Source organism: Pseudonaja textilis, chromosome 3, assembly GCF_049901715.1.
Source record: "Pseudonaja textilis isolate UNSWEBS1 chromosome 3, rPseTex1.2, whole genome shotgun sequence".
In the NCBI taxonomy this organism is placed as follows: domain Eukaryota; kingdom Metazoa; phylum Chordata; class Lepidosauria; order Squamata; family Elapidae; genus Pseudonaja; species Pseudonaja textilis.
In genome coordinates this window covers 181,447,166-181,472,409 of record NC_141992.1, presented here as the reverse complement: position 1 = coordinate 181,472,409, position 25,244 = coordinate 181,447,166, and the positions used below count along the sequence as shown (strand labels likewise).

Below are 25,244 nucleotides of genomic sequence, written 5' to 3'. Positions count from 1 at the left end.
TATAGTACACTTTTTATTTAGATATAGCTAGCACTTGCATACAAAAATGATGCTGTTTTATCTGTAATTTTTTCCCCACAACTTTTCCATAAGATTCCCTTTGAGACTATTGTCATTGTCTTGGCTGGTCTCTTAAAATGAGCATATTTTATGCAAACTAAAATTCGTGTATGATTGACATTGATAGCATCTGGCATCATTGTATTCTCTGTGGGAATATCATTTGTTGCAAATAATTTGAACAGTAATTAGTGTTTGATAGGACACAAAGATCTGAGTACAATAAAACAACTTGGTTTTAACATTTTAGTAACATTTGAGCACTCCACCAGCAGAAATAATCATGCACTTTACAGGTGTGTAGTAAGTAATACAGATTTGTTTATTTTAAATAAATTTGTGTGCTAAATAGCTGTGTACTACTTGCAAAAACTAACTAGATTCATAAATATGGCTAGTGATTATTCACTTTTCACAAAATCAATTATTATGCTGTACATTTAAATTACAGTTCAATTTTATATTAACTAGAAGATGAGGATCCATAATGAGCTACTACAGTGATTTCAAAATGATAAATGCAACATGACTTCACTATACAAATGATACAGTCATTTGTTTGTATCAGGATGTCTGAGGCAGGTGCAACTATTTCACCCACATGATGGAGATTTAAACACATGCATATATACATACAGATAGGCACATGTATATGCCAAAATGGCCTGAAAATACTGAATTACAACACAAAAGATAAGTAAATAAAATAAAAAAAAGAATTGTGAATTTTGAAACTGGGCAATTCAACCTGGAATTTTTCAAATTGGCTAGAATTCTTAAAATAAACTAATTTAATGAACAAAGCGATAGATAAGAGAGTGAGATCATGCTGAATGTTATTAGAGACTTGCTTTCTAAATGTTTGCCAGTTGAATTGTATGAGTGGGCTTGTTAAAGTAAAAAAATGATTATTTATGTAAAAGAAAAAGATGTTCAATAGGTAGCCATTAGTACTCTAGTGTACAACAAAAATATACATGGCTTTTTGCCCTGTAGCTGTAGTACTGAATAATTTATTTACTTTTCAGAATGCTCATTTTCCTGCTCAGAAGCAGCAAATGATCAGGAAAAAGTGATAACATTTGATATAAAAAATTAAGCTGATAAAAGCAAACTATTTCATCATTTCAAAAATGTAGATAAAAGCTGAGAATATTTTCATGAAAAGCCATAAATTTTGAGCTATAGTTCAGCATTTCAATTGAAGCTGTGTAGAAATTTATATGAGGGAATATTTATGGTATTCTGAAAACTGCAACTGTATTTCAATCAAGAAAAATTAAAGAAAGGCTCCATTTCAGCTGAATATATGAAAAGTTGGGAGGAAAACTCAAGGCATTTGAGCAAGATTTATGCCACTGAAAATGAAGCGGTTTTTATCTCCTTCATGTAAACTACTTTTTAATGAGTAGATTGGATTGTTAGTTGCAACTTCAATTATTTAAGCTATTAAGTAATTGTTCTCTGTGTTTGTTTTCCTTCCCAATTCTGGCATTTCCACACTGACTGTTCAAGCTGTTCAGTGTGGTAACCCTGGAACAACAGCTAATGGGAAAGTGTTTCAAATTGATGGCACAACATTCTCTAGTTCTGTGATTTATTCCTGCATGGAAGGCTACATTCTGTCTGGACCTTCTGTACGACAATGCACTGCCAATGGGACATGGTCTGGTTCCTTGCCAAATTGTACAAGCAAGTATCCATTGTTCCTACTATTATTGCCATCTTTAGGACACCACCTACATCTGCTATATTTGGGGAAAGTCAGATTGGGGAAAAAGAGCAGATTTAGCTTTTGTTTTTCCCAGGACCAGGTTTCCAGAGCTTGACCATTCAAGATTGTTCCATGCAAACCAATGATGGTGTCATAGCTTCTCTACACAGAGAAGGCAAAGACAGCTTGGAGACTTGATACATCCATCAGACTCCTCTTGTGTAACTTATGATGCATCTCCAGTGTTCCTTGCCCTTTGTCCCTACTTTCCTCTGTCTTTATCTTAACCTTTTATCTTGACTCCCATTTTTGAAAGGAAGAGTGGTCCTTTCTGTCATTAGCCTGCAAGTGTTAATAGTACTGCTGAGGCTCTGAGATGTTCAGCACTCAATATAATAGCTGACCTGAGTGACTAACGACAGCAATGATGGGCGAAGATTTACAGCGGCAAATATAAGTATCATGCAGTCATCAAAAGTCAACCCTGTCTTGATGGCACATAATAAGTTTCATGGGAAAAAATAGAAAGAATATTACTGCCCTCTTACTGTAATTATATATTATTTCTTATGTGTAGGTTGAATCTTTTCTAATGAAAGGAACTATACTTCAGTGTTAATGCACAATTATGTAGATATGCCTAAGCAATTCCTGGCCCCACTGCCTAACACTACATTTGTTCATTTGGGCAAAAATACTACACCCATCCCTGGGTCTACCAGATTCAGATTTCCTGGAACCATTAGACAAGGCTGCTGTTAACTCATAAAACATTTTGTATACACGTTTTATAGTTGTCAACAGAAAGAAGGTGGGGGGAGTTTCAAAGAGTAGGCAGGAGTGTGGAATTGAAAGTACATTCCATTCATATTTTCTTCAAAGACTGATTAGAAGACTGAAGCTTCTGGGCAAAAATCTAATTGGAGAGCATGATTGATGACTCTTGGCTATGGATATGTTTCATTGGATGATACACCCAGAGGGGTGGAAGGGAAAGCAGGGTCAAGGGTGATAGTGAATTATGTATCTCAGAGTTGGCTAGGCCTAGGCAAATGCCAAAATGTTAACTTCTAATAAATCCTCTTTAGCTTTGGGGGTGTGGCTCAAGGATCATGATTTAATTGGAGTAACTGCCAGAATCCTGGAATCATTAGACAAGGCTGCATCCTTTACCCCCTTTCTCAATGAGTTCTTTTTGGGTTGGAAGATTAAATGTTTCTGGCCTTAGATATTATGTCAAACTATAAGGTACAGTCTCCTGAAGCTGTTCAAGCAATCTCTAAAGTGGACAACTTGCACAAATTCCTGCCTTTTGCTAAATATAATTTCCTTCTCTTTTCAAGTCAGCATATAGTAGGTGGGATGCTGAAGGAAAAAAAATAAGGTCTCATTTTATTGTCCCAACACCTTGACACAGAAGATGGTTGGCAGGTAAGAGAGGACCTTTTAGGTAGCAGCTGTTGGAAAACTGCCAGCTAGTCTGCAAGAGCAGGTGAGAGTCAAGAATGGGCTTACCTTAGAGTCCTTGCATAGTCACAATAGGCATAAGCTTGAACTCCCCTTCCAAGCTAGCTGACAGTTTCCCAATAGAAGCAACTTGCCATTGTGAATCATTGTCCAATTATATTATAAGACTATCTTTGTCTTAATTCAAGCTTCACAAAGTTAGAAAAGTGGAAATGAAAGAAGTTGCCATCGATGTCACATTCTAAAATTATTCTAGATTTTTCACCTTCTAAATTGGAGACACCTTTTGTCATATTATTACATCTTCAATTTCTCCCCCTTCATAGTAATCAGTTGTGGAGACCCAGGAATACCAGCCAATGGATTGAGATATGGAGATGATTATGTAGTTGGACAAAATGTTACTTACATGTGTCAACCTGGGTACACAATGGAAGCCAACAGTTCCAAAATTCGTACTTGTACTAGTAATGCTACATGGAGTGGAATTCTGGCAACTTGTAAAGGTACTGCTTTTAATCTGGGTGTATGGATGGGTCGGTGGGTGGATGGATGAATGTATGGGTGTAGAGAGATACAGAAAGTGTGTGTGTGTGTGTGTGTGTGTGTGTGTGTGTGTGTGTGTGAGAGAGAGAGAGAGAGAGAGAGAGAGAGAGAGAGAGAGAGAGAGAGAGAGAGAGAAGGAGAGGGAGAGAGAGAAGGTAATGGCATTGGCAAATGAGCTTGGAAGTCAAAGAGAGAGCCACAACTAGGTGAGCAGTTAGTTAGGAGGCAGTTTAACTGCCATGTGCCTATGGCAAATGTCTCATAAGGGAATCTCCCTAGATTCTTGGACTGTAAAGGTTATAGGGATAAAATGTAGTTTAAGACATGCATGGTTGATGTTGGCCTCATAAAGTTGTCCAGGCAGAAAGCACACCCAGATGAACGAATTCCACTTTATACTAAGATTATGTTAATAGAATTTTGTAAGTTCCATTTATCCTTCTATTACATTCTTCCTATGGCTAAATTGCCTCTTATCCAACCAGTCCCCTGGCTGTGGCTCTTCCCAGGGTTTCCCAAGGTGATTCCCACACACCATTGAAGAGAGATATGTGCTTACAGTAGTACCTCAGTACTCAACTCATCATAAAATTTAGTACTTCATGCATTTTGATTGAAAAATGTCCTGATATTCATTTTGGCTTGGCATTTGACATTCTGCAAAAGGAAGTGGGGTCAGCCACAGAGGGTGGACAGAAAGTCAGCCATGCTGGGAAGGTCACTACAAAAGGAAGTGGGGGTCAGCCACAGAGGACGGACAGGAAGTTGGCCATGCTGGGAAGATCTCTGACATAGGAAAAGGGACAGATAGAAAGTTGCAACAAAGAAGCAAGTGATACGTTACATGGTTTGTTTGATACTCATGTTTTATAGTACTCATCATAGTCCTCAGAATGAATTGAGTACTGAAATACCACTGTAATAGAACTGTTGAATATGATAATGCTTCACATCGATTTGATTTGACTTCAGAATGATTCCCTGATACAAATCATGCACTGGATGGAACAGAATAACATGTAAATACACATAGGTAGAAACCAGATTTAGAATGGTTCCTTCAACCTTATTTCTTGAACAGTCAGAATTATATCCAATTGCATCCCTTCCAATATCTATAGCATGTCTTTCATAATTCAAATAGTGTTCTGGAGAATGACATGAGGATATCCCATTTGAAATGAGATTATAAAATAGGAAATACATTTCTATTAACTTTTTATATCTTAACCTGTCTTAGTATCCAAATTGTGATGATTTATTTTTAGCTACTGGGTTATATATCTCAAAATAAAAAAATAAAGATCCCAACTTTCTTTTTCCTTATGTGTGTAACTGCAACTCCTATAATTATCAATGAAAGTGCCCATCAAAATGGCAAAAGGCTGTGAAAATAAACAATATTTAAGCAAAAAAAAAATGATTTGCACAGTAAAGCAAAAAAAAAAAAACTCAAAACCATACAGCAACCTTTTTTTCCTAAAAAAAATAAAAATAAAGTTGAATTAGCACATATGGTTATTTAGTCAGTATAGACACAGGAGACTTGTGCTGCAGCTGCTATGCTAATGACTCTAAATGTTGTTACAGCTGTTACCTGCCCAACTCCACCCCAGATTTCTAATGGAAAACAGGAAGGAATAAATTTTGACTGGGGATTTAGCATTAGTTATGTCTGTTCACCTGGCTATGAATTATCCTTTCCTGCTGTTTTGACTTGTGTTGGGAATGGAACATGGAGTGGTGAAGTCCCACAGTGCTTACGTAAGTATTTTTTTTTAATATTTGAATTCCAGGCTGATAATTGTTTCCATTCAATCTTAAAAGAAAATGTAACAAAAGAAAAACTATAGATATATGTAAGAAATAATTATGTTTCCTCTACACACCCAGTGGGGCACTATGGCTGAGTAGCTTAAAAGACACCACAGAAGGCTGATGCTCTGGTGGTTTGAGTCCTACATTGTGTGACAAAATGAGCTCCCATCACTTGCCTCATCTCCTCCAACCTATATTCTAATGCATGCTACATGCAAGTAGAAAAATACGTACCACTTCGGTGGGAAGGTAACAGTAAGTCATGTTTCACTGGACACTCTGTGCTGTGGTGTGATAACGTACTGGCCATGATCATTTATTTTATTTATTTAATTTAGTTTGTCAAGCATGTATGAGAAAACAAGTATAAGTATGAAGATAACGGGTATAAGTATATACATAATAAATGAGTATGAATAAATGGGAACAATAGGACAGGGACAATAGGCACACTGGTGCACTTATGGATGCCCGCTTACAGACCTCTTAGGAATCGAGTGAGGTCCATGGTAGACAGTTTAAGGTTACAGTTATGGGGATTTGAGGATGTAACAATAGAGTCAGGTAGTGAATCCCAGGTGTTGACCACTCTGTTGCTGAAGTTGTATTTTCTGCTATTGGGTTTGCAGTGGTTTACTTTGAGTTTGTATCTATTGTTTGCCCATGTGTTATTGTGGACATTATCATAGAAATATATTTTACTGGCTTTGGTTCAATGGCCTAAAGAAATGGAGATGAGCATTGCCGCCCAAAGTCTGCTACAAGAAGTGAAGTAAAACCTACAGGGATTCTTTACCACATATATAAATTCAACAAAACTGCAATATCCATTACAAAACAAGGAACAAATTGCAGTGACCACACAGGTGCTTGTGATCTCTTTCATCTTTGCTTTCTAGTCCTTTTTTCCTTAAACATCTTAACTCCAATTAAACAATTTAATCGATCAGTTGTCACCTGCAGCAACAACTAACTGGATCCTAGTTGTTTATTTTGTTCAATCAAGTATGTATTGACTCCTGGCAATTACTTGGAAAAGAGCCTGCAGTTTTCTTGGCAAGATTTTTTTGAACTGGCTTGCCATTGCCTTCTTCTAGGATTAAGGGAGAATGACTGGCTCAGAGTTATCCCACTGGTTTCATACCTAAGCCAAGAACTAAAATCCATGGTATCCTGGTATTTAGCCTTGTGTCTTGATCACTACTTTAAATTGACTCTTATTGTCTTTTTTAAAACTGATAAGCAAAAAAACTAATGAAAAACAGACATCTTATTAGCATTAATTAATCAAACAATCAGTGATGTTTTAGGGAGGTTTAATTATAGTCATACCCAGGATGAGAAAGATGGTGATAGATTGCAGTGAAATGAGGGGGAAAGTCCCAATTTTCCTGGATAATGTAATCAAAAAATGAATTTTGCAGAGACTGCTGTTCCTATTCAAACACTTCCTTGAAATGCTGATGCACCCCTATTTTCCTGAATGTTTAACGCTGGATCATATTTGAAATTGCAATAGTCCATGATTTATAACAGTTCATTTCATTTGCTTAATCAGTGGGACAACTTGCCTCCAGAACTTGTAAATGCTCCAATAGTAGAAGCTTTTAAGAAGAGATTGGATAACCATTTGTCAGAAGTAGTGTAGAGTTTCCTGCCTGAGCAGGGGATTGGACTCACTAGAAGACCTCCAAAGTCCCTTCCAATTCTGTTATTCTAAGAATTGTAAGCATATTAATATCTATAGAGTTGTTCAACAATGAAACATATTTAGTGACCATTCAAAGTTATAACGGTACTGAAAAAAGTGACTTATGACCATTTTTCAAACTTACAACCTTTGTAGCATTCTCATGATCATGTGATCAAAATTCAGATGCTTGGCAACTGGTTCATAGTTATGACTTGCTGTTTCCCAAGTTCATGTGATCACATTTTCCTCTACTTAGAGATAAACAACCTTCTCTCTAATAAACAATTTGGTTTCAGAAAAAAACTACCCTGTAATCTGCAACTCTTACACTGCAAAAACGTATGGACTACACAACTAGATCAGGGCAAAACAATAGACGCAATCTACATAGACTTCTGTAAAGCCTTTGATTCAGTGGTACATGATAAACTACTCCTAAAACTAAAATCTGATGGTATCTCTGGACAACTGCATAACTGGATAGAAGCATTCCTGTCAAACATACAACAAATGGTCAAGATTGGGAACATCCTATCAAATTCTGTACCTGTCAACAATGGTGTCCCCCAAGGCAGTGTTCTAGGACCAACTCTCTTCATACTCTACATAAATGACCTCTGTGATCACATCAAGAGCAACTGTGTTCTCTTCGCTGATGATGTAAAGCTGTTCAATACCATAGACAATACTGCTACCCTTCAAAAAGACCTTGACTATGTATCAGAATGGTCAAACAAATGGCAACTTCAAATCTCAACAAATAAATGCTCTGTTTTACATATTGGCAAAAAAATCAGAAAATAAAATACAAGCTGAATAGTCAAGATCTTGTTGATGATCCAAACTCGGTCAAGGACCTTGGAGTATCATCTCTAATGAACTAAGTGCTAGAGCCCACTGTAACTACATAGCCAAAAAGGCATTAAGAGTTGTTAACCTAATCCTACGTAGCTTTTTCTCTGGTAATATCACACTACTAACTAGAGCATACAAAACATTTGCTAGACCAATACTTGAATACAGCTCATCAGTCTGGAACCCACATTACGTATCTGATATTAGCACAGTTGAGAAAGTCCATAAATATTTCACAAGAAGAGTTCTCCATTCCTCTACTCATTGCAGAATACCTTATGCCACCAGACTTGAAATTCTAGACCTAGAAAACCTTGAATTACATTGTCTTCGGTCTGATCTAAGTATGGTATATAAAATCATACATTGCAATGACTTACCTGTCAATGAATACTTCAGCTTCAACCATAACAACACAAGAGCACACAGTAGATACAAACTCAAGGTTAACTGCACCAAACTTGATTGCAGGAATTACGACTTCAGCAACAAAGTGGTCAATGTCTGGAATACTCTACCTGACTCTGTGGTTTCTTCCCCAAACCCCGAAAACTTTAACCTTAGACTGTCTACTATTGACCTCACCCCTTTCCTAAGAGGTCTGTAGGGTCATGCATAAGCGCACCAACGTGCCTTCCATCCCTGTCCTATTGTTTCTTTTATTTTTCTTATATGTACCCATTTCATGTATTCATAACTATGTATATACTTATACCTATTAACTTGTAAGCAATTGACAAATATAAATAAATAAATAAATAAATAAACAAACCTTTTGACCAGGAAAAACAATGGGAAAGCTATAGTTGGTAACAGCTATGTTACCAACTTATCAACTGAATGTGATCTCTCAGAAAACAAAGTTCCAGTGATCGCCATGGGACGTTTTCTAGTCTCAAGATGGTCCTTCTAGAAAAAAAAATACATGGTTTAGGGTGATATTTTATCTCAATTAGTGAAGAAAAAAACAATCATATCCCTAGTTTTTTTAATGAAATTTTAGAGGAAGGAATACTCATACAATACTTGAGATACCTAAAGCAAGTTTGTCAAACTTGGCAAAAATGTCAACAAGAGCTAGTCTGAACATGGATGTTTCAACCAAGCAAAACCCTGGATATTTTTATTGTGGCTGACATTTGTAATGGCTAAGTCTGTGAGGAATAGAGAAGAAACTCCAGCCTGTTTCTCTGACAGTTGGACTTTGTTCCAGTGTTATATTAAATTAAATTTATGCAGAAGTTTTTATTAGCATAAAATTGGTGACATTGATGGATTTTGCATAGCTGCAGATTTCATTACAATAACAAATGTATGCTCACTTTTTACAGAACATTTTTTAAAATATTTCTTTTTGCTGTTGAAAAAAAGTATTACATTTTTTTAACAGAATAAATTAAATAGGCTGAATTATCAAAGAGAAGAGGAATGGTGCTTCTTGTTTCACAGTAAAGAAAAAAATCATAAATAAAAATTGAATAAAACTATAATATTTTTCATTCAAAATTTCAATGATATAAAGTAGAAATGTTGCATTTTGATTAATGGATTAAAACCCATTTATTTTACTTTGGTCACCACATTATAAAAAAGATGTTGAGACTCTAGAAAAAGGACAGAGAACAGCAACCAGGATGACTAGGAGACTGGAGATTAAAACATATGAAGAACAGTTACAGGAACTGGGCTTGGCTAGTTTAGAAAAGAGAAAAACCAGGGGAGACATGATAGCAGTCTTCCAATATTTGTGGGGCTGCCACAGAGAGGAAGGGGTCAAGCTATTTTCTAAAGCACTTGAAGGCCAGACAAGGAATAATGGATGGAAACTGAACAAGGAGAGATTTAACATGGAAATAAGGATAAATTTTCTGACAGTGAGAACAATCAACCAATGGAACAGCTTGCCCTTGGAAGTTGTGGGAGTGCCATCACTTGAGACTTTCAAAAAGAGATTGGACTGCCATTTGTCAGAAACGTTGTACGGTCTCCCGCTTGGGTGGGGGTTGGACTAGATGACCTACAAGGTTCCTTCCAACTCTGATTATCTGTTTAACTGTTTACTCAACAGATTCACAAATCTTGAACGTTTCCCTAAGTCTTGTAATCTTTTTCAATCGCTACAAGATCTTCCTGTTTGATATGATTTGTGACAGCAAGAAGATTAGAGCTTTTGAAGCTCTTTCATGTTTTAGTTATTACAATAATAAATGTTTATACAATTTGTTAGTGATCGGAGGTCATATTTCATTCTACCTTATTGGCAGTTGATATTTTTTTATAGCTGAAATTGCGAGCAAAATCTGCTTATGGTGGCTGAATAACAGAAGAAGCCATGGGATCATTAATTAGCAGAGCAGAAAGAAACACTCTGTTTCATCAGATAAAGGAGGAGGAGAACATTGAAGTATGAAATCATAAGATGGAGGAAGCAGAAAACATGACCTCTGAATTCATTTCTCAAGCTGTCCAAAACACTCCTCCTACACTTGATCAAATATAAAGATTTTTCAGTCTGTGTTTTCACAAACATGCCCATTACCAAGACTGCAAGAGTAACACAAGGACTTTTCTAATCATTCATGCCTTGATCACCTAATGGCTTGACTACTGCAATGCCCTCTACATGGGGCTGGCCTTGAAGACATCCTGGAAGCTTCAATTGGCTCAGAATGCAGTGACACAGGCAATGGTGGTCCTGCCTCAGTGTGCCCATGTAACACCTCTGCTTCGTGATCTGTATTGTTTCCAGTGTGCTTCCAGGTGCAATTCAAAGTACTGGTCATTACCTATAAAACTCTTCATAGCATAGGCTTTATTACACTAGGGTTCCTTCAATTAAACAACAGTAGGTTGGGGCTGTTGGAATCTCAGGCAGAACTATAAAAAAATTGGCTTCCGGGATCCTGAAAGATCCCAGAAGCCAACTTCTCTGTAGTTTTTCCTGATATTGCAACAGTCCCAATCTACTGATACATCTAAGTATCCTGAATTGGCCTATCATGATTGAATCCCCTGTTTTCTTGTTCTTTTTTCTCCCTATATCCTGTCTGGGTTTTTTTTTAAATCTCTGGCATCTCTATTCTTTTGTTTTAAATGTTACTAACAATTTGTAAACTCATCAGACTCACTGGGAGTCAGATGAGATATACATGGTTTGTTGCAGTCAGCCAGATGTTCAGACTGGATTTGGCATTTTTATCTACAATTGACTCCTTCCCAAGGACCTGGGATAGGCAGATGTTGATACTTTATAGTATTAGAGGTATTGTCATAGTATGTAAACTGATATGTGTAAAACTGCCTTTTTGCAATTAACTGATGGTGAATTTGCCAATGCTTAATGGTCAAGTGATATTCCAGTTGTTTTGGGACTGCACCCAAGGCCACTATTTTTATTGGTACTCCCTTTGTTTTCTTTTGACACAGTTGTTAATAATAATTATTAATTAATATTTCAGTGGTCAAATAATTTCTCATCTTGCTATGTACTGCAATTTTTCTACAAAATAAGTGTTTGCTATAACATCTGAAATATGGGAGCAAGTGTGGAATAGAAAAAGTTGAAAGAGAAAAATATTTATCTAATTCACAATTGAAGGAATATGCTGTTGAATTGTCCTCCCCTTTCCAGTTATCAACCCAAATCATTATTTTGGTCTTTGTCACAAGTAGGAAGATTTTAAATTACAACCGTAAAATCTGCCATTAGACTCACACAGAAACAATGATATTTTAGAATAGAATTATTCTACTGCAATCTAATTATTGCATTTATAGCTTGTCTTTTTTGGTGGATCTTGAAATGATGTAGATACTGGTCTCCACAGGCTATGACTCTGTTAGAAGAACTCCATGGCTGAGAGAAATAGCAAGAGGCTCAAAATCATTCTCAATGTTCTGAACTCAAATGTGGCCTTTGTTCATCCCAAGGCGAATATCCTAACCACAATAACATATAGGCCTTAGGATAATCCTAAAATACTCTTGAGTCTCATTCTCAATTTCATTCATACTTGATTCATTCAGTTGATTTACCATTGTGAAAACAGAGCATTGGATATTTTCATAGGACATTTTATATTTCTCTTTTAATCTACTATATATCAATGATTTTAGATGTAATAGGGCGACACATTTAGAGAGATAGATAGAATTGATTAGTGGTATATCAAAAACATGAACAAGATTGTCAAGGCACATTTCAGATTAAGAGTGCATATTCAGTTTTATGGGAAGATGTCTTAACTATCATATCCACAGATGCATATCCACAGATACATTGTGGTAGTGGTTCCTTCAAGGGAAATAAATCCACTTTGATCACTATCATATAAAGAGCACTGGAATGGGTAGCTATGTAAATCAATGCATACAATAAATGAATAGGCCAAAATTTGCTCTTATTTATATCTAAAAGGTTCAACATTGTGTGTTATACTGCAGTGAGATTTGTAGAGGTATTCTTTGGGAAAGGACATATTAATGAAACAAATATAATTGCATCCCCAGATATTCTAATCAAATGTAATCTCTTTTACATTACTGCAATATCAGGGCTAATATGCCTGAATTGGACTATGTCTTCAGCCAAGTTTCAGGCATATCTTCTCAGTTTTATCATTCTCTGAGTGGAATAATTCTTTCTCATTGCTCAGCTACTCTGGTCAAATCCAATACCATCTTCCCAGTTAATGTTAAGTGACATAAAACAGATGTCTGATTAATTTTCTTTTGTACTTACAGTTAGGATGTTGTCAGAAATAGAAAGGTGTAAGTAGTGCTGACAAGAAAGACCCCATGACTTATTCTCTACAACAAAAAGTAGCATTTTATCTGCACAGTTTCCCAGGTCTGGTGTGTGTGTGGGAGAACTGATATACATTGCCATGATGTCTAGTTTCTATGGTTACATACTCAGACAGAATTGATTAATATCCAATAATGGAAAGTGGCTAGGAAAAGGCTGGAGAATATCAATGCATGATGTAATTCCTGCAAGTATTCTCTTATTAAAGCAATAATCAAATAGTAAAAAAAAATATGTGTTATATTTGTTTAAGAAATGTTTTAAATATTTTCTTGAATGTCCTTGTTAACACAGTTGACAATGAACAAAAAGAATTTTGGACCTTCTGTATATTAAACTATTAACTTTTGACATTTACACAGAAAAAGACAAGTAAGATTTTGACCATTCTATCTTAAGAATATGATTTACATTTATCCTTTCTGTAGGTATTTGTGTACATACTGCAATTCCACTTATTTTAGAGCAGAATTTTTATATGATTATATAAAAGGCTTCAAGCTTTCTGTTTTTCATCACATACACTTTCCCTCTAAAAAGAAATATCAATATATTTTCCACATGTTTTTCCCCCTACAGCGAAGTTTTGTGGTGACCCAGGAATACCTGCTCAAGGCAAAAGGGAAGGAAAAAGCTTTATTTATCAGTCAGAAGTCTCTTTCAGTTGTAATCTTCCATTTGTGTTGGTTGGTTCCAGCACTCGTATATGTCAGGCAGATGGTACGTGGAGTGGATCATCTCCCCGTTGCATAGGTATGGTGGCATCTTTTCTAATAGATAGCTTGCTGGATTGGGTTTTTTTTTTACTTGTTGGTTTTTTTTTTCTGGTTTCCAGTTTTTACTTCCTGTTTCTGACCAAAAGAAAAAAGTACCATTGGGTATAAAGGATTCACTTAATGACTGGGCATTTGCTTGATGGCCAGTCATTAAGCAAACCAGAGTATTTGCTTAATGTCTGAGGCAAAAAAAGTTGTAAAATTGGTTACATGGTCTGCTGCAGTCAAAAACTACCTATATGGGAAAAATTCCATTCCTTTTCTCCTCCATACATACTTTTAGAGCCATTCTACATTGCTAAAATGTAGTGTGGTTTTTCAGCAATGAGAGACATATAATTCAAGAGGCAAAAAGTATTCTCTATCCCAAATAACAAAGTTTGTACTACACATGTGTTCTGGGTTCTAGAGTTTGGGATATGTTTTATTTTTAAAAAAACCTCAAGGGTCAAAGGTGAAATATCAAACTTAGAAGTCCATATGTGAGTGCTTTCTATTGCCTTACTATTTACTCCATTACAACTCCATTACTATTCAATATTGCACTGTGTAGTGATGCTGTTAAATAAAGTATTTCCTTCTTAAAACACTATTATGCCTTAACGCCTATCTTTGAAATTTCTTGGATATTTTTTCTACTCTGGTACTGGGCTGGCCAGTATGTAGAATACTTTCAACTTTCTACATTGTACTTTTATATTTTTACTTTTCCTTAACGCGCTTCTGTTTTTGCTGTGCCTGTTGTTTGGGCTATTTACTCCTTTTGAAAGAAAAACATCTCTCCCTTTACTCTGGTGGTAGTTGCAGAGCTTCCAAAACACATGTCTTCTCTCACACCTGTTTCAAGGTTGAAGCATTACTGGCAACTCTGCCTTGCTGATGCTGGGGACAAGGCCAAGATAGGAGCACAGGTGCCTGCAGTTTTTCTAAGCAGCCTGTTTTTCCATAATTTATAGCAGGATGTATAATTGTATCTTCAGTGCAAAATTGCAATCTCACCAAGGAAGAGGTTCTTATACATTGCGGCATTTAGAATGGAATACAGATTTGGTAATGCTTAAAAGAGCTCCAGTGAAATCAGATTATGACTAGTAATTTGTGACTCACCTAAGCCTCACATTGTGAATTCATTCTAAGCATGACTGCAGAAATAGAAATAGCACTTAGACTTATATTACCACTTTATAGTGCTTTATAGCCCTCTCTAAGTGGTTTACAGAGTCAGCATATTGACCCAAGAAATTTGGGTCCTTATTTTACCCACTTTGGAAGGATGGAAGGCTGAGTCAACCTTGAGTTTGGTGAGATTTGAACTACCAAATTTCAGGCAGCCGACATTCAGCAGAAGGAGCCTACAGTACTGCACTCTACCACTATGCCACCAAAGTTCATATAGGATATCCATCCTATTGATTGTAGGCCCCCTGCATACTATGAAAATATTTTTATATAAGTTGTTTTTTTGTGGACAATTAAGCAGGGATGGAAAGTTATCATCGGGAATGCAGAATTTGGCCTATTGTCTCTTACGAATTGGATAGCTTTACTGGGACAATTTTCACCAATAAGCATAAGATATGAAAGATAAGGACCAGGAATCCTTTGGGTTCACTTTTTTTTTGCAAAGCAGCATTCTAAACCTTGCATTAATACTTTATGAAATATGAGTTTCAATATTCAAACTCATTGAAATGATGATGCTTCTGAAAAATGTTTGGAAGCATTTGGATATAAATGGAAATATGTTTTTAAAAATCTATTTTATTTCACAAATGCCATCGCCCAGAGGATCATTGGTTGCTCTCTCCTCTCTTTGGAAGAGCTTTATAGCTCTCCGCTGCCTTATGAAAGTTCAAAACATTCTTAAAGATCCATCTCATCCTGGGCACCTTTTTTTGAGCTATTACCATCTGGCAGACAGTACAGGATAATAAAAACAAGGACAAATAGGCTGAAAAACAACTTCTATTCCAGGGCAGTAACTCTATTGAATTCTACTGTATAGTGCAATACTAATACAATATTAGGGGTTTTCAACTCAATTGTATAGAATGTGAAGGATGTGTGTTTGTGTTTTATTTTTATAGCTATAATGTACACTAAAGATGGTATTTAATTTCATTGTGCGAGGTGCAATGACAATAAAGTAAACTAAACTAAATTTTATTTTATTTTACAAAGAACCTACTCGGACAGCCTGTGAAAATCCTGGGGTTCCTCGTCATGGATCACAAAACAACACCTTTGGTTACCAGGTAGGAGTCCTAATTATTATTGAATAAGAAAGAGAGATAACTTCCTTATCTCTCTTAAATATAACTCAAGCTTCAGTAACTATTGAATTTGATTGTATCCTTTCTGTATCCAAATAGTCATTACCATTAATATCACTACTGAAAACCACTGATTTTATACAATAGTGTATAATTTTCATTGATCCATGCTATTTATATGGAATAAATGGAACAAAAATTTTTCCTAGGTCTATTTTGCATTGTGAACAATGCTTAAATGCAATAGCAGCAATGTGTTGGGAGGCTTTAAAAATATAGTCAAGCTTTTTTGGGGTGTGTGGCATTTATTCCACACAGATTTCAAAGAGAGGTTTAGAATTAAAGACTGGGATTCTAAACACACTAGGATCTAAGCCTGTTTAACCATAATGTGACATACAGTAGTTCCAAATAAGCATGCATAGAATTGCACAGTTCCTTTGTCTATGAAAAAAAAATCTTCTGGCACCATTTTCAAGATATAGAAGACAATAATGCTCAGCCAAAAGGAACTGAAATAGTGAGTGTGGTTTTCTACTTGTTAGTTACTTGATTAGGATATTGTTTTTTGGAAGGAAGGAAGGAAGGAAGGAAGGAAGGAAGGAAGGAAGGAAGGAAGGAAGGAAGGAAGGAAGGACCCAGTCTCTAAAGTAAAGACAGATAATGGAGGAAATAACTAGTGATAGGTAAAACTTCTAGAAGTATAGCCTAGTTCAGGGGTGTCAAACTCACAATGTCACAGCATCATCACATGACATATCGGGACTTTTGCCCCTTCGCTAAACCGGGTGTGGGTGTGGCCAGCACATGATGTATTCAGCCTGCAGGCTGGAAATTTGACAGCCCTGGCCTAGCTTAAAGCTGACCCAGCTCACTATTCTCCTTTGCCTCCTGAAGCACTATTTTCATGAGATAGTTCAAAATGAATTCTTTGATGTCGTTGCTGAGTCATTTCCTCACCCAGAATCAAATTCATAAAAATTGCCCAAGTTTATTGACTTTAAAAAGTGCTATCCTTTTACATTCAGTCTTTGATTATCTTTAATGAGATTTGCTTTCCAATCAACATTTTAACAGCATGTCCATGTGCTTGCTCCATTCCACCACGGAAGATTTACCCTAAAGGCAGTATTGACATTATTCCTGAACAAAAGGTCACATTTGCAACTTGAAGAGGGCAGTAAGAAAATGAGAAGCATTGCCCTGAACAAAATATATGGTTTCTCCAGTACCTGTCAGGATTTTCTTCTTGCATAAGCATAAAATGAAGCTGTATTATAATTTCAGAGATGAGAATCTCTCGAGACAACCTGAAGGGGGCAAAATCTGTGATCCAATTCTGAAGGTTGTTGTGCTATAGTTAATACTAGTAAAATTATTTTAATCTATATACATGCTAGGTTACTAGCTTTTTTCAATCTGATCTCAAGAAATTCAATCTGATCTCAAGGCTTAAGCATAGTACAAAAAATTATCTGCTACAAAGTCCTACCAATCACTACTTCAGTTTCAACCGCAACTATACAAGAGCACACAACAGATACAAACTCAATGTTAATTGCTCCAAACTTGATTGCAAAAAGTACAACTTCAGAAACAGAGTGGTCAATGCCCTGAATGCACTACATGACTGTAGTTACATCCTCAAACTCCCACTCCTTTAACCTCAAACTATCCACTATTGACCTCACCTCATTCCTAAGAGGTGTGTAAGGAGCGTGCATAAGTGCACCATCGTGCTTCCCATCCCTGTCTAATGTCCCCATTTAATTCTACCTATTTTCTGTATTCTTACTCATGTTTATACTTATACCTATTATCTTGTAAGTGATTGACAAATCAAATAAATAAATAAACAAACAAACAAATACATAAATAATAGATAAGATGGTATCAAATTGCAACCATTACATTTCATGTCTTCTCCAACTTGTCTACTGCTTTGCTATATCATAAACTTTTCCAAAACAGCTGCATTTATTTTGTGAAGACAAAATAAAGGGCTTTTGCGAATTTCATCTGCAAGTTTTAGAAGGAGATTGTTTTCCTGAAATGAATTCTGAGACTTGAGATATATATGTTGCTGGTAACATATGAAAGTTGTTTATAGAACCAGCAACCATTAATGGGTATCACAGAATGTAACTGAAATAAAAGGAATTTATTTAGAGAATGTGTCATACATGCAAACAATTAAACATTACTTCTTGGTAGTTTATTTCATGGCATGTTCACATGAATGTCAATTCAGCATTTATGTATGTATGTATTCTGAAAGTTTCCCAGGCACAATCTGAATTTAGAAATAAAAATAGATCCATTATATTTGTAGTAGCCTCTGGGTCAGTTTTATCCTGTTTTATATGAACCTCGATATGCAGATGAGGAGAGCAGAGAAAGCTACCTTTTTCTAGTGAATTAAATGTTCGCAAAAAGAATAATATTGATAGCACAGGGAAATGAGTTTGTGTAGCTATAAAAAGTGCATTGTGAATAAAAATAAGAGAAGAACTCAAAGAATAAAGAAATTACCATAGCTGTAAATTTATTGCATGGAATTCATTCGTGTATAGCCCTAGTTGATCATTAAGTCCAAATGCCTGAAGAGGTCATTTCAATTTAGTTGCATTTTATTATTGCAACTCATAGGTTGTAATATAATATGATTCACCAAGTGTGCAATAAAAATAGTAAACTGTAATTAATAAGCAAAATTTAAAATTACATAAAATCAAGTCAATAACCATTAAAAAAACACAATAACAAAATGTAATTATATAATGGAGGAGATATTTATGATTCTCAGCTGCCTGAAGAGGTCAATTTGTGTCTGTGAGAGACATTTTGTCTCCTTAGCGATGACATCAGTGACATGAATGACACATCACCAGTATAAAGTGACCTACTGTATGAAAGGAGTCACTGATCCCTATCACAGTCATTACCATGATCCACATCTTAACTGTTTTGTGTTTGCATATACTCATCAGGAATCAGTTGATGCTTGTAAAACAAGAGTGTCAAACTTGTGGCCTGCGAGCCGGATGTATCACACAATGGCCCCAGTTTAACAAAGGGAGAAAAAGTTGTGATATATCACATAATTTAATTGCGAGTTTGATACTCCTGCTGTAAAATGTGAATGAGCTGGGCACATTTTAAATATTATGGTGGGATAAAAATTAAGATAGCAAAGATGATCCATTGGCTATTTGTGCATTTCTTATGATAGACTCGACTTCTTTTCATCCTTATCATAAACTGAATTTTCTTACTCTATTTTCTTACTCTATGTAAAAGAGGAAGAAATTAAAAAAATGTCAATGAAAATAGGGAACACAGCTTGATGCAATCCTAATGACAACAGATATTTGCAAGTGATTAAGAAAAAGCTGGTTTACCTCATCCTGTATGTAGATTGTTCATAGACCTTTTAGTGTAACTAAAACTAAAACTATTTTAGCAACTAGTGTTTAAAATATCTTATGTTGATTAGGTTAGTGTGGGGATTGGCAACCTTAAACACTCAAAGAGCCATCTGGACCCGTTTCCCACAGAAAGGAAAACACCAGGAGCCACAAAATCCTTCCCGGGCAGCCACAAAACTAGCATATGTACTTGAATTAAACATTCTGTTTTCTTCTGAAACTTTTCTTTTCTTGGTTGGCATACCAGAGGTCAAAAAGCTCAATAAATTGTGTGCCTGTGGTGTCTCACATTGACAGTTGTGACACATATTTTGAGTGACCAGGAGCAACAGCAGAGGGATGAAAGAGCCATATTTGGTTCCAGAGCTGTGGGTTGCTGACCCCTGGGTTAGTCTATGTATTCAGAGACTGATGTGTCTGTGATCTTTCTATGTTGAGTTGATCACTAATTAAATTGATATATTCTTAAAATTTTGATAGGTAGGCAATATTGTGCAGTTTCACTGCAGAAAAGGCTACCTGCTTCAAGGGTCTACAACTCGAACCTGCCTTCCTGATCTTACATGGAGTGGGATTCAACCTGAATGCATTGGTAAGTCAAGAACAGGGAGAAGAGTCAGATATGGAATGGAAAAGTAATATTATTGTGATGTAAATTGAGATTCATATCATATTCCTCAAATCAGTATCCAAACAAAAAATAAGAATAGTATCTTATTTGTGCTGTCATTCTCCAAACAAGCTAAATATTATAATATATATATTTAAAACAATTACATCAAGACTCTTATTCATCTAGCAGTTTTAAGAGACCTTAGACTTTCAACCTGAATTTTCATATCACTCCATAGAGTCTTCTCTGGGAATTTCTGGAGTCCCCTTTTCCCATGTATTGGGAATATATTAAGGTCAAATGTGGATTCAATTACAATTAATGAATTTTAATACAGAACACAGTTTACACTGGAAGCAGTTCAAAGTCATCAATGCTGAAATGGGCCCAAACATTTTGTGATAATTAAGAAGGACCTAACTTTGTTTGAAAATATTCATCAATATTTTTTTACAGATCAAATATATCTATTCTTAATCTTTTAAAGAGTGGGAAATATTGTGCAGTTTCACTGTAAAAAAGGCTATTCCCTCCCCCCCCACACACACACACAATTTAAACCTTTCCAGATTTTGAAGGAGGAATGATGGAGGCTTATATTGGTAAGGTTCCATCTTTTCTTTTACCAATGATTTTAACTTTAGTATAGAGTAACTTTTCTACAGAGATTCTAAATCATTCAGAAAATGTCAGCGTTCCAAGTAACATACCCACAGCAAACAAAACTCCAATGCTGGTAGATTCCTCAAAGAATAAGTTTATTGAATATGTCATGTGGCACAGGCTGATGAAAACCAGCTCTGAGTATCCACACAGTTTTCACCTAATTAAAAGTAGAAGTTTTTCACTTTCTCAAAACAATCAGTCACACAATCCAATCGGGATACAGTCCAGTTGCTAGGTGACCTCAGTCCTCTCCTTCCAAGCACCTGCTGGAATGTCCTTGGTTTCCAAGAAAAAGTATTTTGTTTTGGTTAAAAAACCCCAGCTATCTCTACTCCCCACTCCCTATCCCTTAGCTCCAGTTGTGGCAGCCCTGAAGCCTCAAAATGGCCTCATTCTGGTCAGCTTCAGGGTTGACACTAGTGTTAAAGTGAAACCCTATTGGGTGGATTCTGACATTATTCTTTCCTTTCTGAATGCCTTTGAGAATAAGGATGTTGGTAGAGGTCTCTCAGGTTTTAATGCTAAAAATAAAGAAAAAATGTAATACAGGTAATTTTCAAATTACAACCATTCATTTAGTGACAATTCAAAGTTACAATGGCACTAAAAAGTGACCTATGGTTGTTTTTCACACTTTGCAGCATCCCCATGATCGCAATATCAAAATTGAGCCACTTGGCAACTGACATGTATTTATGATGGTTGCTGTGTCCCAGAGTCATATGATCACCTTTGGCTTCCTTCTAAGAAGCGATGCAAATGGGGAAGTCAGATTAACTTTACAACTGTATTACTAACTTAACAACTGCACTGATTCACTTAACAACTGGCAAGAAAGGTTGCAAAATAGACAAAACACACTTAACAACTGCCTTCCTTAGCAAAGCAAATGTTGGTCTCAGTTGTGGTTGTAAGTCAAGGACTACCTGAACATACATACAACCCCCCCCCCCAAAAAAAAAATCTCTCTTCTCAAAGCACTGAAAAGTATTTCGTATTTCACCACCCTGTTCACATCTCAAGGTTCACTCCAAAATTCCCAATTAGTTGACCCATGCCCCCCAAAGGAGTGAAAAAAGATGACTAAGACCAATTTAAAATGCAATTAAAAAATAGAGACAAACAGGACAATGCATTTTGAATATTATCATATTTTAAAATAGCTCTCTGTCCATCTCGGCTTGATCCACTAAAAATGCTTTTCTGCTTATCTTGTTTCAATTATTCCTCTTGCCATCTAGCAAATGTGTATGGTGTATTATCCATTTATTCTGTTTGAACACGTACAGCACCATCAAGCATAAACATTTACAATTATGGTCCAGGCAATGTAATTCATGACAAAACTGATGCAAAGATTCCCCAGTTAAAATGCAGTGATAAAACATAAGAATATGCTCTTCATCTTCCACATTGTCTCTAGTATTCAAATATATGGAGAACATATGGGATCTAATCCACTTTCTCTACTGCCAAAACCACCACAATACTTAATCGCTCCCAGGCATGGTTTGACATAAATTGAGGAGTTAATAAAAGTGTGGAGTTATTAAAGACCTTCTCACACATTTCAGAGCAATTTGAGCAATGATCATTACTTGTAGTTGAAGGATATGCCATTGTGTGTCATATATAACATGGATTGTGATTTTTTTTTTTTAGCTCACAGCTGTAAGCAACCTGAATCTCCAGCTCACACAAATGTTGCAGGAATGGATCTTCCATCCCTCGGTTATACCTTGATATATACATGCCAACCAGGATTCTTTCTAGCAGGAGGATCAGAACACAGAGTCTGTAGATCTGATGGTACATGGACAGGGAAGATACCTTTCTGTGAAGGTAATTAATTGCATATCTTTCCTCTTCCTGGGAGAATTAATATTTCAAAGTTGCCAATTCCTTTGTTTCTTTTGATTCACATTTTCTTCCAATATTAAGGATATGGAAAATTCATTTTACCCTTTACCAAAATGAAGGCAGAGTTTAAATACCTACCTGATATAAATGAAGTTATTTGATTTACTTTTTTATTTACATAAACATATCTATCCACTCTTGTAATAAATGTGCTGGGTTCAGGACAATGAACAGCTAAAACCAGAAGAAAACTGGAATGGGATATGATGGAATGGGATGGGATAGGACAGGATAGAATTCTTTATTGGCCAGGTATGATTGGACACACAAAGGATTTGTCTCTGGTGCATAAGCTCTCAGTGTACATACAAGAAACAAATGATAACTCTTGATTATAATCATAAAATTCAATTATCATAAATCATAAGATACAAACTCAGTGATAATCATAGGATACTAAATAAGCAACCAATATAAATTATAATAGGACACTAAATAAAAACAATCAACACAAATAATCAGATAAAAACAAGAAAGTTATAGTCACAAGAAGCTAAGTAAATAGGTAATAGGAAAGATGGAAATATGAGAAGGATAATAGGTAATACAGTCCTACTAGGAGTTTTGACATTCCAGGGCATAAGACAGTATTGTGGGAATTAGTTATTTAGCAGAGTAATAGCATGGGGGGGAAATTGGTGTTGTGTCTGCTTGTTTCTCATGCAATGCCCTATAGCATCGTCTTGAGGGAAGAGGTTGAAACAGTATATGTCCAGGATGTGAGGAATATGTAGATATTTTCACAGCCCTCTTTCTGGCTTGTGCAGTGTTCAGGTCATCAATGGAAGGCAGGCTGATTGCATTTTTTTTTCTGCAGTCCTAACTCATCGTTGAAGTCTGTGTCTGTCTTGTTTGATTGCTGTGCCAATCCAGACAATTATAGAAGTATAAATGACAGACTCAATAATTCCATTGTAGAACTGTATCAGCAGCTCCTTGGGCAGTCTGAGCTTTCTCAGTAGGCAGAAGAAGAACATTGGCATAGAAATAGGAAAGACTGTATATTCCACTCATCAGAGTTTTATAATTTTCTTTTTTTGTCTCCCTTTTAATATCATTAGTATCCTTTCCAACTACCCGGTTGTTTGATATGCTTAATTCTGGCTTGCAGAATTTCAGTTCAGTTATGCATACAGACACTTGGGAGGAAGTTGTGAAGACAAACTCAATGGGTGCTTTTTTTCCCTTCATATATTAGTACAGAGGAATATGAATCTGCTCCAGATTTCCAGCACAACAGAAAAGACACAAAAGGCTGTCATTTCTGAATGGAAAGGTCATGAGAGTGGAGGGGAAAAGCAGTATGTTCCTCTATCTTCTTTTGTTGCTGATGAATAGATTTCACAGAAAAGTGACTTCACTGGTGATATAAAAGAATAAAAAAAAATTAACTTTATATTTCTCATCACCATCCAAAACATAGCAAGGATATGTGTGGCAGCCTTTAAACTGTGAAGGTTTTTTTAAATAGTATATATCCATTTCTTTTCTGAAATCTGTAGAAATCTATATGAATATAGATGAACATTCCAAACATACTCACAATAATCTGATGTGATTCTCAGAAACAAACACTAATTTATTATGCATTAATATTAATGTTAATATTTATTATGGTTTGTTGAAGCATTGGAAACGTGTTAAATATTTAAATGAACATTTTAACCATATTAAACACTTGGGCCTACCAACTGCCTTACTTTCTGGCAGTAGTTCTCCTCCTCTTCCTCCTCCTCCTTCTTCTTCTCTTCCTCTTCCTTCTCCTCCTCCTCCTGCATGGAGGTATATCTAATCTAAATATTTCTTCCAGACTAGGACCCAATAGAAACCTCACCGTCTAATCCTGAAGGATCAAATCTGTGTGATTCTTTGGGCCTGATATGCTGTTCTATTAAGAGCAAAATAAATACATGACTAAAAGCTTTAATCAGATTTTCTTCCCCATCTACCCCTAGTCATCATGGACCAAAATAAAGTGGCTCTATTGTTGGAAAAACAAATCACATTGAATATTATGCAAAAACATTTGTGTGAAATAACATTTATAGATACATGCAGTTTTCAATTTGAACAAATAGTTTACAAATAATGTTTCCAACTAGAATAGAATAGAATAGAATAGAATAGAATAGAATAGAATAGAATAGAATAGTTCATTGGCCAAGTGTGATTGGACACACAAGGAATTTTTCTTGGTGTAAAAACTCTCAGTATACATAAAAGAAAAGATACCTTCCTCAAGAGTTGAGAATCATAAGGTACGACACTTAATGATAGTCATAGGGTACAATAAGCAATCAAATCATACTAGGAAACAGTCAATGAAAATTGTAAGTATACAAGCAACAAAGTTACAGTCATACAGTCACAAGTGTGGGGGGATGGGTGATGAGTGATGAAAAGATTAACAGTAATAGTAGTGCAGACTTTGTAATAGTTGAACAATGTTGAGGGAATTATTTGTTTAGCAGAGTGATGGCTTTCAGGGAAAAACTGTTCTTGTGTCTAGTTGTTCTGGTGTACGGTGCTCTATAGTGTCGTTTTGAGGGAAGGAGTTGAAACAGTTTAGGTCTGGGATGTGAGGGGTCTGTAAATATTTTCACAGCCC

At 35.9% G+C, this 25,244-nt stretch overlaps 1 protein-coding gene across 1 annotated transcript in view; it reads left to right on the top strand.

Annotated features, from left to right (window-relative positions):
* Positions 1-25,244, top strand: part of CSMD3 (CUB and Sushi multiple domains 3) — a 646,074-nt gene that overhangs the window by 583,143 nt on the left and 37,687 nt on the right. The window contains exons 58-64 of the mRNA XM_087931634.1: positions 1,576-1,752; positions 3,568-3,747; positions 5,378-5,551; positions 13,540-13,713; positions 15,918-15,991; positions 19,918-20,029; positions 22,379-22,558. Coding sequence (XP_087787760.1) covers positions 1,576-1,752; positions 3,568-3,747; positions 5,378-5,551; positions 13,540-13,713; positions 15,918-15,991; positions 19,918-20,029; positions 22,379-22,558 — 1,071 coding nt within the window. The remainder of the gene's footprint in view (positions 1-1,575; positions 1,753-3,567; positions 3,748-5,377; positions 5,552-13,539; positions 13,714-15,917; positions 15,992-19,917; positions 20,030-22,378; positions 22,559-25,244) is intronic.